The sequence below is a fragment of the Pecten maximus genome, chromosome 6 (assembly GCF_902652985.1).
Source record: "Pecten maximus chromosome 6, xPecMax1.1, whole genome shotgun sequence".
Classification (NCBI taxonomy): domain Eukaryota; kingdom Metazoa; phylum Mollusca; class Bivalvia; order Pectinida; family Pectinidae; genus Pecten; species Pecten maximus.
In genome coordinates, this window is record NC_047020.1 from 38276031 (window position 1) to 38288853 (window position 12823).

The following is a 12823-nucleotide window of genomic DNA, read 5'->3' on the forward strand; positions in this document are numbered from 1 at the left end:
ATAAACATTTATCATGATATTTATGTATCGTTTAAATGTCATTAAGTAAACCATACTTCAGCTAATCGACCCTGGTTACCGTAATACTATAAATTGAACGGCTTTGCTGAGGAAACTTACCACTGAAAATGGATATAATCCGATTTATTATAGTTTCCATTTGATCTAGTTTTGTTACAACAATTGATTGTATACCTTAAATACTCGATACCCGTACCTAAACAATGACTTGAATCAGTTTAGTGCAATTCCCCTGCTGAATGTGATTAGCCGAGCCCTACCTGGCAAGGTGTTCCAGCACTGCCTACGATACCAAACCTCCACAAGACGTATTTGAATGTGACAGTGTGATAAAGATGACACCCCTGTGTATCAATCGATGACATTTATGATGACGTCATTTGGTGATATGACGTAGGCAGTGGTCTTAATAAGGAGGGACCGATCTGCGATCATGGGGATTGGTCCGTTGCTATGGATATCGTTCCTAGTCCGATATTCAGGTATGTTCTCTCCAAATTTAAGGGAATAACATTAGTTAAAATTTGGAATCAAATTTTGTGAATATGTGATGCATGACAATTACTGCTGTTTAGGAAAGCTGGTAATCTGTATAGAAAACTATCTGCAATAAAAATAAAATAGCTTAGATGACTCTAAAAACAAGCGAAGTTCCAATATTTTTATAGGAATAAAGGTGAATATATCTGAATGTCTTCTACAAAAATACTTTTTATATCACGAGTTACATTTATTTTATTTCCGAATGTCTATTTATCTATAAATTACCTCGCGTCATGCGTCTGCGTAATTAAAGGATATTTTTACTTCTAACTATGGTGAGGCAAACAATTTTGATTCATTTCTTACCTGCAGTTTTTTTTTTATTTATTCTCAGATAATGTATCGCTATTATTTATCATTATTGTTCAACGGTGTTGTCAGTTTTCTATATTATGTATAATCCTACCAAATACAATTATCTTAAACAGAACAGAACTTAAATTATGAATTGATTAGAAATGAAACTTTGATTAATACAGTATATTTATATATAAATGTCAGAAAATTCGATATTTATTATGCTAGTTGTTTTTACGACAAAAGCAGATATGCCTCTTGAGGTTACGTTACCCCCTCCGTGTTTTTCTATTAATTATATCAGATTGTTTTTTTGACTTCTCATGCAGTTGGTTCAGAACTTATCAGCTTTATTATGATAAAAATATATTTTATTAAGTGAATTGATCAATGAAGCGAATGACATATTTTAAAATAGTTAAGGAAATAGCCTCTTTGATTGTGAATATAATCCTACAGTCAACCTGTCTGTAAAGGACATAAAAGGGACAGATAAAAATGTCCTTTATAGACAGGTGTCCTTTATACAGAGATTAATTTTATAGTAAATTGGAAGGAGTGGCACTGATGAGGCTGTCCTTTACAGACAAGTGTCCTTTATACAGAGGTGTCCATTATAACAGGTTTAACTGACTAATGGTTTTATTAGGGATAAACATGACTATATCTATTTTCCTACAAGATTTCCTCAGCGACTAAAAGGGCAAAACTTGTTGAAATCAAAATGTGCTTAGACAAATGTTTATATATAGAAAGACAGGAACATTTACCCTTTTGATTTATTGGTATATTATTGATATTATATAATTTAATTATTAATAGTAGATGAATAGATTTATCACGATTATATAATGTACAGCCATTGTAATGATACTTAAAATATCACTGAGCTGTTATTTATAGCATCAAATGTGCAGTGATTTAAATATGGTTGTATATATTAGCCATTGTGGTTGAATAATTACAGCTGTTGTTGAATAATTACAGATGTGGTTGTATATATTAGCCATTATGGTTGAATAATTACAAATGTGGTTGTATATATTAGCCATTGTGGTTGAATAATTACAGTTGTTGCTGGATAATTAATACAGAAGCTTGTATATCATTACGTGTTCCGTGCAGTTAGACACCTTTCCCAATCAGTCTATCGCAACACATGTTCCGGTATACCTCAGATTCCGATATGAACATTCTCTTTCCCCTTGATTGGTCGTAAGGTCAAATGGTCATTGAGGGGTATTTTACTTTACATTAATTGAACTGGTCTACCTTAGTATATTGTTTCGGCTGGTTTCTCCATAGATAAAACCAATACTCACTTGACAGAAAAACACATACATATATGCAACAAGCGAATCGTACGACAGTGCGCATCACGACTATGATATTTTCATTTTTTTTTTTTTTTTTTTTGCAAAATGTTTTTATTTTCCTTTTGATACAAAGCATAGTGACAATAATTCAAATATACAAAATTTCTATATATTAAATCATCTATATGTTGAAGTATATTGGAAATTTGCCAAGTACACTTTATACATCTGAAAAGTAACTTATTACAATTAATCGTAGCATTGGAACACAAAGGACTAAAATTAAAGAACTACTTATTCTAGGTAAGGCTTTTTGGAAATTTTAATGGATAACTTGCAAGAATAATCTAAATTAAGTAATATATATTCTGGATGACCGAAATTGACCTACAAATTACAGACGATGGGGCGTTCTAGCCATGTAAATCGATAAAGTTGGAAAACTACAGATGCATAAACAACTTCAAGAAGACAATGTGAATTCAGCTCCTTCTTATCGCGATGTCAATCTTTTCTAGGAAATACAAAACACAGAAAATAAATAAATGAAACATAATAAAAAAGAGCATATACAGTGTTTCAATTGCCGACCGACAAGCTTCTATATTAATAATGATAGTAAATATTTATGACAGTAAGGAAGCTTAATTTTATGAATTTCAACTCATTATAAAGAAAATTAATTATGCGGAAATAGAATTTCTTTTAATAAATTTCTCTATTCAGGATTTCGGTATATAATGTATCATTTTGTTGCTACCTTCCAGAATGTACGTGCTCATTTCCATAAATAATGTTTAATTTTGTTGTTACCTTCCAGAATGTACGTGCTCATTTTCGTAAATAATTTTGTTGTAACCTTCCAGAATGTACGTGCTCGTTGCCTACCAATCTAGTGGGGTCCTGGACCAGCAGCGAACAGGGTTCTATGACCTTCACGTCCGATTCGCTTCTCAGCTATGCCACCACCACATTCGGCACGTTCACTTTCACCTGTGATTCATATTCCGGGTCACAGTATGTCTTGAAGTAAGTATATTCTACAATAAAATTGATAATCTTTGTGTTGAGGTACAATGGATATATAAGTGTAATTATTAAGTGAGTTTGGTGAGTAGTTGGAATAAAATGGAATAAATGCAAGGTTCTGTTCATCATATTAACAACATCGCCTTGCAGATACTTGGATAACATACTTTTATATGAAATTAACAATGGCGATATTTCAGTTCACACCAATTTCTGTTGTGACATAACAAAACATATCATGCTATGCAGTTATGATATCCCTATTGAAACATTACAATCACAGCTCCGGTAAGTGTTTTTTACATGTGCATTCATAATGATAAGGATAAAAAAAATCGGTCCATACATCATTTTCGAACTAGTGATCCTTGTGTCACATAGCCCTGTGTCCTACCACTAGACCACTTTGGTTTGGTTTGTTTTGCTTAACGTTCTATTGACAGCCAGGGTCATTTAAGGACGTGCCAGGTTTTAGAGGTGGAGGAAAGCCGGAATACCCGGAGAAAAACCATCGGCCTACAGTCAGTACCTGGCAACTGCCTCACGTAGGTTTTGAACCCAGAGGTGGAGGGCTAGTGTTAAAGTGTCGGGACACCTTAACCACTCGGCCACCGCGGCCCCTCCACTAGACCACAGTGCCTCCGTAAATAGTATGAAACTAATGACCGTTATAGTTACATGTGAGATATTGTTGGCTCGTATTATATTTTTCCTCATCAGATGCTAGTGGCATGTCAGCCACCAAACACCAAAGGTACCGCACGCGGTACAGAAAATGGTTTGTTTTCACGAATACGTTGGCATCTGCTTCAGCCATTTGATGTTCGTGACTGATTATTCATTATTAGCGTCTTCAGGATATTTATTTTTATTTACTCCATTCAACCGTTTTTTTCTCGTTGAAACTACGATATCCTCTTGTTCACAGATCACCAGCGTTTACCTACCATAACCTTCCGTTTGAGGCCTACCTCTGTTTAGTATTGACAGAGGTATCGTCATCGCAATTCACATACTTCATAGGCTCAGGTAAGTAGCATTACATTTAAATCCCTACTAGTCCTGAACGCCAAAATGGATTTTGATAAAATTTCATCTGGATCATTATAGGGCAAAGCAGATATTAGTATATAAACGGAAGGTGTGACAGGGGCCGGGCGGGTGGGAGCCAGTTAAAATTCATTTAATATTTAGTAAAACGTTAAGCTATATGACATAACATACACCCAATTGTTTTACCTAATGTTTTAAAAGTAATGTCTTAATAAGTATTGTTAAAATGAGAGGGTTGCAAACACACAAGATATGTTTTTAAACTGTCTTAAGAATCACGTCTTTTTAAGACAAAGAAAAACCCTCAGTAGTATCAATGAATAACGTGATAGCTTATGCACAATGCAATTTTATGAATGCAACGTCGACAATTTCCATTTTTTATATCATTATTGTAATTATCTGGTTTTACACGTCTCAATATGTCCCCTTTCTTTGTTACCGATAGATCCTAACAGCATTGCTGGAAATGACCGTCTGAAGACGTCCAATCCGTCCATCCCTCTGTCCAATTCGGACGTGTGTGACCGGTCATCTTATCCAACCGGAACATATTACGTGCTAGTCAAAGATGGTAATAAAACAATATTTTAATAATAGCATTTTAACGGGTGTAAATTCAGAAATTGTAGTTGGTCTACATCGTAATAATTTTAAAGAAACATGGCATTAAATCAATTTTGTACTAATTGAAATACTCCTTTTGCGAATTGAATAAAATAACAATAAATAAAATTGATGAGAGGTTATGACATATATCAAAATTAATATTATTTTATTCAATTCTAAAAGAAAAAGTTTATGTTTGCTTTCAACATATTCATTTTGCTAACCTTTACTATTCTTACATCAGGCGAGAGTACCAGTGCCCGAACAAACTGCCCGTCCGACATCCGGTTATTATGGACTTACACTTATGACGACGGAAGCGGAAGTGACGTATGTTCTGGTAACACAACATCTGCTGACGTGTGTACCACTTCTACCGATATAACCTTGTCATACTCATCTTGTACCCAGATGGTTATGTATTCAAGTAAGTAATATAGGATGTAAATATGTCAAATCTATGACAAAAGATGTTACTTCAGATATTGAAGTGGTCATATACAATATATAACTTTCATTAATTATCATCTAGTCTATAACAAAAAAAAATTGTTTAATCAGCAAAGATGTTTTTGTTGATTCAGTTATTTTTTTCATAAATCTACAAATAAAGCCACAGAAATAAAGTACATCAAACTGTTAATAAAAGTTATGTGATAAATATATATTATATGTAATGTAAATGGAAATTATATGAAGACAATCCAGACGCGTTGCAGTTTACCTAAAACTAAATGCAATGAAAATATACTGAAAATTATTAACATAAAAATTCCTTAATGGCACTAGCAAGATCGAAAATGAAATTTAATTTTGATGTCGTTGTCCGATTTTCAGTTAGCTAAACAATTACATTCTGGAATATAATATATATTTGTTCAAATGTGCATTAGCGATGGAAATAGCAAGTGTTTGAAATAGTAAATTATTTCAACAGTTAAGGTGTAATGTTAAATATATACATATTTATGTTACAGGCAGTGGATTGTTATATTGTCTCAACAGTTTAACATATAATTCAAGTACGTACATAAATATGTACAACACGGACACGACCACGGACGAATCCTCTACATACCGTTTTTCCTGTCTGGTAGGTTTCACCTTATCTATAAAATAGATTCAGTTTTATAATAAATGTCGCCATGACAACCTACCCTGTTTTGTATATACTGTTCCTATATCCCCTTTCTGTTCCAAACATGTGTTTTAGAGAAGTTTTTATGATTTTTCAAACTAACAACATGTAAAACTGTGTCTTTGAACATTTTAGAAATTTCTGTTTTAGCCATGTGAATCTTTGATGATACCTACATACTTGTATACTAAATAACACTTTCGTTATGTTTCGAACGCATAAAAAGTTTTGTCCTGATGTATTTGTAAAATATCAACATGAATATGGAATGTCTTTACAAAGAATTAATCGCTCTCTAATGAATTGATTGCTTTCATCTGCCATTTAAAGAAATTTTTCACTTTAACAGAAGAAAGAATCGAAATCAAATTGTCTTATAATCCGATTAATGAGAAAGAAATTAAAAATATGATCAAATGAAAGCAAAGCACAGTGTGCATCTGGAACCATATTAACTGTAACAATTGGAATTGTCTTGTCACAATACAGCATATAGTTCAATGCCTGATTTGCAACTGACCCCTTAAACAATGGTCAGACAAAACGGATTTATATTTCAACACAAATAATTTTATTTTGCCTCCGTCTTTAGGTGATGACAACATCTGGAAATACCCGGTACATCACACAGTATCCTAAACAATGTCATGAAAACCAAACATCTACCACAGTCGATTCTCCAGGAGCCATCCTCGTCTTTAGTCTCTCAAGTAAGACTCTTTCAATGGTGCTTTGTTGCTATTTTTGTCTGCCTAATATTCGGGGCATATGTTAAGGCGTCGCAGAAGTGTTAGATTGAATTATCGCGAAATAAGCTTATCCAAGAAATTAATTGTCGCGATACAGTTCGTGAACTAAATGTAATTTGATCTTTCAAACAATTTTTTTCTGTTCTTTTTTAACAGGTTCTTGTCGTAAGTATGCACTTTATATCTTAATAGCAAGCAGAGAAAAAATCAAATAAGGTGTACTTATATTAACGTATTTAATAATCTTACCAGCCTTAACCCGCAAAATTTCCATATTGCTGGTTCATTGAAAGGAGAATAATATGTTTCGTTCTTCAATATTCTGTAATGCTTTACAATAGACACAAAGGTTTTCAAATATCTATGTAATTTGAGACATGAATAATAGGATGTAGCGGTTTTTGGTCTTAAATTAAGCATCATTATTGAATTTATATTTTCAGCGACATCAGACTCCGTGAGCGCTGCCACCATAGCTCTCGCTGTAGTGATACCTCTCATTCTTATCATTACCGGGTGTATAATCAGCTACTTCTGTTGGGTGAAGTACGAGAAGAGGAAAATAGAGGAGGCCGCAAGACCAGATCCTAAGTTTGCAAATGGCGAAATTCGTAACAGACGTAAAAACATTCACGATGGTGTGATACGTTCAGACAAGAATGGAAACACGATACGTCGAGAGGAATCTATCGTTATTTCAATGCCTCTTTCAGCACGTGAGGACGATTTACAATCGCCATTGTCGGATTTAGAGGACTATGGGCAAGACGTAGACTCTGATGATGATGATTACGAAGTGAAGGATATCACTGAATTTTCTTTGACTGACGATATTCCCAGGATAATTGTTCAATCTGCTACTCCGAGACCCCCGGACGAACACGAAAATACAGTGATGGATGTCAACAGTGCTAAAAATAAAAAGAAGCGACGTCGACGGAGGAAAAGTGCAAAAAGTCGAATTTCGACAACAACGGAAGATGGGAAGAGTTACAAGGAATCTGATGCAAAGAGCAAAAGGAACACTCACTCACATATGGTTTGTCACCAATGCTTAAACCCCAATTTTTTTGAGTCCCAGGACATCGTTAAATGTATTTTTATGCTATAGGACTCAATTATCCATCCTATGAAACCTTTTGAGTGCCGAACCCTTCAGCTTGCTGCCCATGTCCTTAGTTTACAAATCCTATTCCTACCCGTTCAATTTAACTTCGACAGAAATATATCATATCAGACATTATCGTATTAAATGTAACTTATCTCAATCCTTCAAAAGAATAGGTTGCATAGACTACATAGGTTACATACTGAGATTTGAGAGATATGATATATCCTACATTTAATTTATTATTAGTTTCCATTTGAATTTCTAAAAAAAAAAAGAAGAAAAAAAAATCCGAAAATACTACTTTTGGAAAAAAAAGTCCAACACACGAATTAAGTTATTTGTAGAGGAAATCTTCAAAATATCACTTTTGATTTCTGGATTAACATTACCGAAAGGCTAGCGAAAATACATTGCATGCCAAAAAAATCTCACTTGTATTAAACATAGTATAAAGTAGTATAAACTTATCAAGTTGTTAGGTATTTCCTTATAGCTGCTGCGTAATCTGTTTTGTAGAAGAAAAAGCATCTAAATACAAAAGATAAAATCACTTTCGGAACCTCAACGCTTCTATTGAAGATTCCAGCGAAACGACAGAAAAAGAAAAAAAAGTACTTGGTATGTACCTCAGGGATTCAGGGTTTATATCAATGTGAGAATGCATGTTTCTTTAATTTTGTGGAAGCTTTTCACTTCAAGTCTTGTTTCTATTCCTTATTTTTATTTTATTTTTCGTTAAGATGAAGAAACGTGGAAGCAATCTTAACTAACATCGCTGAAAAGAACAAAAATGCATAATTTAATTGACGAATAAAGAGAAAACTGCATTCTTGTATATTAAGTACATCTACTAATCTATGTCACTAACATGTTTTCCTGTACCTGTCCTAATTAAATGTGGAGGTAACTAACAGAGACGCCGATCGAACACTGACTATGGTTGGTAAGATGAAACATATCATCATCGACGGAGTCATGGTGTAACTAACTAACTTACTAACAGAAATTTTCCATAATATTAACAATATGGTAAGTTTTGAAAATTTCTTAAAGTGAACCTTTGAACACTTTTTACGTGCCATTTTTTTTTGAAAATCATAAATAATTCTAGATTCGATAGAAGCAATTTTTATGATGATTAATTTTATTATTTTGGTAAACTAAATTTAAGCATTAAGTGTTTTCAATAAGTTATAAAAAATGAATATAGGCGATACATGTATATGACTAATCATGATATACATATTCAAAATCGACATCTACCTCTTATAGGATCATATTTATGATCATGACTTTTTCTGTTTTAAAATGTTTATCGGCACTTTTGATCAATAATCAAAATAGTCAAGATTGAAGAGTTGATAATGGGTAGATGGTTGACACAGATCAAGACTACAAGAGAAGGAGAAGATGGACTGCCTGAAGTGGACGAAAAAGAGAAAGATCTCCAATCCAAAACATCCGGTGTTAAGGAGGAATCGCTCAGAGAGAAGGCTTACAAAATGAGGATGAAACGAGGAGAAACGTTGGCCGACCTCGTCAAGAAGAGGAAGAAGGTGCCAATTCTAAAGCACCCAATGGAGTCGAGTAACCGGGTACGTAATCCTGATATTGAATGCAATTAACGTTTTATTTTTGCCAAATTTGTTTAGATTTGCAGTAATTCAATTGTTTTGTAAGTTATTCAGTTGTTTTGTAAGAAATGCACAAAATATTATAACAACTAGAGTAGTAATCAACCAACAATAAATGATAGCTGTAATATTACAACTAGGATGCTTCTGTGATTTAAGCAGCCAAAACTGTTGAAATCTAAACGGATATCAAAGAAAATCGAAATTGAACTAAACGCGACATTGAATATATGGGGAGAGGCTTAATTTTATTTATTAAATATTTTTCATATTATATTAAAAATAACATGAAATAAATATATTGGTTAACATATAGATAAAAAAATAGATAATTGTCATTGTCAAAAGAAATGTCGAGATCTGGATGGGACCATCTTTAACATTTTTTTAGACTCATCTTTGATCGCTTGTGTCACTGGTGAGTCCGAGAAGGACGAAGCATCTTCATGATGTAGATTTATACTAAAGATTCAACATCAACCATATATGATTCTAATTTGATATATAAATGCTATTTTCACGTGTATGCGACTTTGGGACAATCTCCAGATTAAAATGTATCTCATAGAAATAAATATATATGATCTTCAATTAGCACAAAGAACGTAACTATAGCCACTCCACTGATATATTTGATACATTTTAAGAAATGTTTATTGGTAAAGGTTTCTCACTAAACTGGCTGATACTTTTCTATTATAATCAGGATTCGCCAATCGTGAAACCACCAACTAGTAGCTGGGGACTGCGACGGGGCACCACACCCAAAACCGCCCCAACGATGACGCAGGTTGAGCAGGCAGATATCAACGTACGTATATTGTATTTTTCCTGTGGTTTCGTTCAACATATATAGATATATATGCCTATACAGCGGTATAGATATATCTTTCATATCACAAAATGATGAAATTGTTATTTTACTGTAATTTATATTCATATATAAATGTCGAATGAGAGACAAAATCTGGAATTCATATAATCCCATAATAAGATGAAATCTATATCACAAATTATTACAAAATTAAATGATCTAAGCGATAACATATCAGTATTATTTTTCATTATATCGGTCATGATTTGCATTTAATAACTTATGTAGTTAATTGGGAAATACCTCGAATCCCGTAACAGTCATGTTCTGGAACAGTACCGTGCCAAAATTACCCAACTTTCGTAACAGTTGTTCCAAATGTACCCAAATCTCGTAAAATTAATTCCTAATGTATCTGTTCCAAATGTACCAAAATCTCATTACATTAGTTCCAAATTTTACCCTATATCTTAACATTTGCGTACTGAAGTTACTCCAATCTTCATTGGATGCTACATGTACACTGTTTTCGATTTTAAAACCTTTCTCCTCGCCCTCTTTTCCGCTCGCCTTTCCTTTCCCCTTAACGTATGAATCAAATGTGTGTACAACCTGATTGTAGATCTGACCCAACCTTGTTTTGTAGTTGCTTTGTGTAATCTTAATGGTCACAAGGTGTATAGGGGCTATTGTTTGTTTTCAGATATCTACGCCAATACGGTAAGCCACTCTGCAAGAATGATGTTGTTTCTGGTATCAAGATAAACTTAAGGTTACTTCGGCTCAATACAGATATATGATAATTTATTTTTAGTCATTTAGTGTCACGTGATTTTAAACCCAAACAGTTTTAAAGTTCCATATACAACAGGCTTGTTAAAATTTCAAATAGCAAGATTTTGTTTGGCCCAAATTGGATCATGATTGTCAACGTGTTGTTAAACACAATCAATTAATCAATCAATCAATCAATATTTCGTGAGATAATCAATGCTGTACGTTCAGTGAGTTAATTGATGATAATAACCGTTACGGGAAGGTCTTTTGATGAATCAATCAAGTAACTGCCGAAAACTTCAAATCATGGCGTTGAAAGTATCCACTTTTCAAAATTTTATTCACACGTTCACACGGTTTGATTTGTTTTTTTCTCACAAAAAAAATGTTTTATTACATAGAACACGAGTCTATCTTTTACCTGACAGTCATCGCGTAATCCAACATACGCATAAATCCCTATGGAATAGGAATGCATATTATAATGACAGGCTTACCTTGAAGAATTGGACACAAGAGCAGGGTTTGAATAGTTATCTAACCAGTTTAATTTTAATTTTAGTAAATTCTGATAAAACTACAACGATAGTATGCTTGCTATTACAATTATTAGCTTCTTACTATACAAGACCTAGTGACAATGAATTTCAATTTCATGGTCAAATGATTTGCCAAAGGACAGAAAGATGAATAAATCTTGTAGGGTAGTAGTAGGTCTTTAAAACCGATTGACGTTATAAGCAGAAAAAAATCAGCTTTTAATTGTATTTGGATTTGAATGTTAGTTATTTTGTTTATGACTTGATTCTGAAGGGACGCATGGAAACAACAGAATTGGTGCTTCGATCAACGAGGAGTTGTGGTCGGGAGGTAGGTCCCCATTCATAATGTATTATCACTTTTAAGTATACGTACCATTACTTACCATGTACGTTTGACCCGCCTTCACCTCAATCCCTCCTATCCAGGCCCGAAGTTTCCTGTGTTTTATAATTTGCTCGAGGTAATCCCATTAAAATTATACAAATAATGATAGTAATTGATTTTGTATTATATTTTGGTTACTGTACATCAGAATTTATTTTCGTTATTCAATGTATCACAGGACGATAGCATGGTGATGTTCAGAAGAGCAAATACGGATTTGGACGCTTTACCCCAGGAATCTACTCGAGTCAAGGTTCCGGAGAAGGTCACGTTTTACGAACCTTCAAAACCGGCAAATGATGACTTATGGAAGAAAATGCGTGGCATGTGGAATTTAGCGAGTCAGGCGATTACAAGTCCAAATGTAGGTTCGAGCTCCGCTGTTGGAAAGAAAGGAAAGAAATCAAAAGTGAGGAAAATTAAAATATGATGAGGAAACGTTCTAGCGAAAGATGCATCAGAGTATGTGATTGGATTTCAATTGTTTGTATTTCTCCCCCGACCACAGAGAACATTGCTTCACATTTATATGTATTTGTCGTATAAAATCATAAATCAAATGTACTACATCCCTGTTCTTTTGTTGTATCGTGTAGGATGATCAATATTTATTGGTAATTCCTGTTTCATGCATTATTCAATAAATCCTTTTTATGTATTGTATATTTCTTACTTTTCTTTCATAAAGTGCACGGAATTATATCTATTGTTGTGTTTAGGGACGGCTGTATATTACAAAATACATTGTGTTGCGTCCAGCTTATATATTTTTTTTAATATTTTTACAAACTATGCAAAAAAAACT

At 33.4% G+C, this 12823-nt stretch overlaps 1 protein-coding gene across 3 annotated transcripts; it reads left to right on the plus strand.

Annotated features, from left to right (window-relative positions):
- Nucleotides 1-221: 221 nt before the first annotated feature.
- Nucleotides 222-12681, plus strand: LOC117329713. 3 transcript variants are annotated; one of them, XM_033887799.1, is made up of 15 exons: nucleotides 222-503; nucleotides 3044-3206; nucleotides 4135-4235; nucleotides 4708-4833; nucleotides 5113-5295; nucleotides 5846-5961; nucleotides 6599-6716; nucleotides 6912-6920; nucleotides 7199-7794; nucleotides 8383-8484; nucleotides 9252-9461; nucleotides 10207-10311; nucleotides 11018-11034; nucleotides 11905-11961; nucleotides 12197-12681. In XM_033887799.1, exons 1-15 carry the CDS (start codon nucleotides 455-457, stop codon nucleotides 12210-12212), a joined length of 1968 nt encoding a protein of 655 aa, XP_033743690.1. In that variant the 5' UTR covers nucleotides 222-454; the 3' UTR covers nucleotides 12213-12681. The 3 variants fall into 3 exon arrangements, with proteins under 3 accessions (XP_033743690.1, XP_033743687.1, XP_033743689.1); XM_033887796.1 differs by lacking the exons at nucleotides 11018-11034; nucleotides 11905-11961 and having other exon boundaries at nucleotides 227-503; XM_033887798.1 differs by lacking the exons at nucleotides 8383-8484; nucleotides 11018-11034; nucleotides 11905-11961 and having other exon boundaries at nucleotides 230-503.
- Nucleotides 12682-12823: the final 142 nt, after the last annotated feature.

What these genes read in the sequence shown, in the direction of transcription:
- LOC117329713 (XM_033887796.1), top strand. Translation starts at nt 455, where the DNA reads ATGGGGATTGGTCCGTTGCTATGGATATCGTTCCTAGTCCGATATTCA. An exon ending in CACATACTTCATAGGCTCAG is followed by an intron (nt 4,236 to 4,707) that starts GTAAGTAGCATT and finishes TGTTACCGATAG; the next exon opens with ATCCTAACAGCATTGCTGGA. An exon ending in CCAGATGGTTATGTATTCAA is followed by an intron (nt 5,296 to 5,845) that starts GTAAGTAATATA and finishes TTTATGTTACAG; the next exon opens with GCAGTGGATTGTTATATTGT.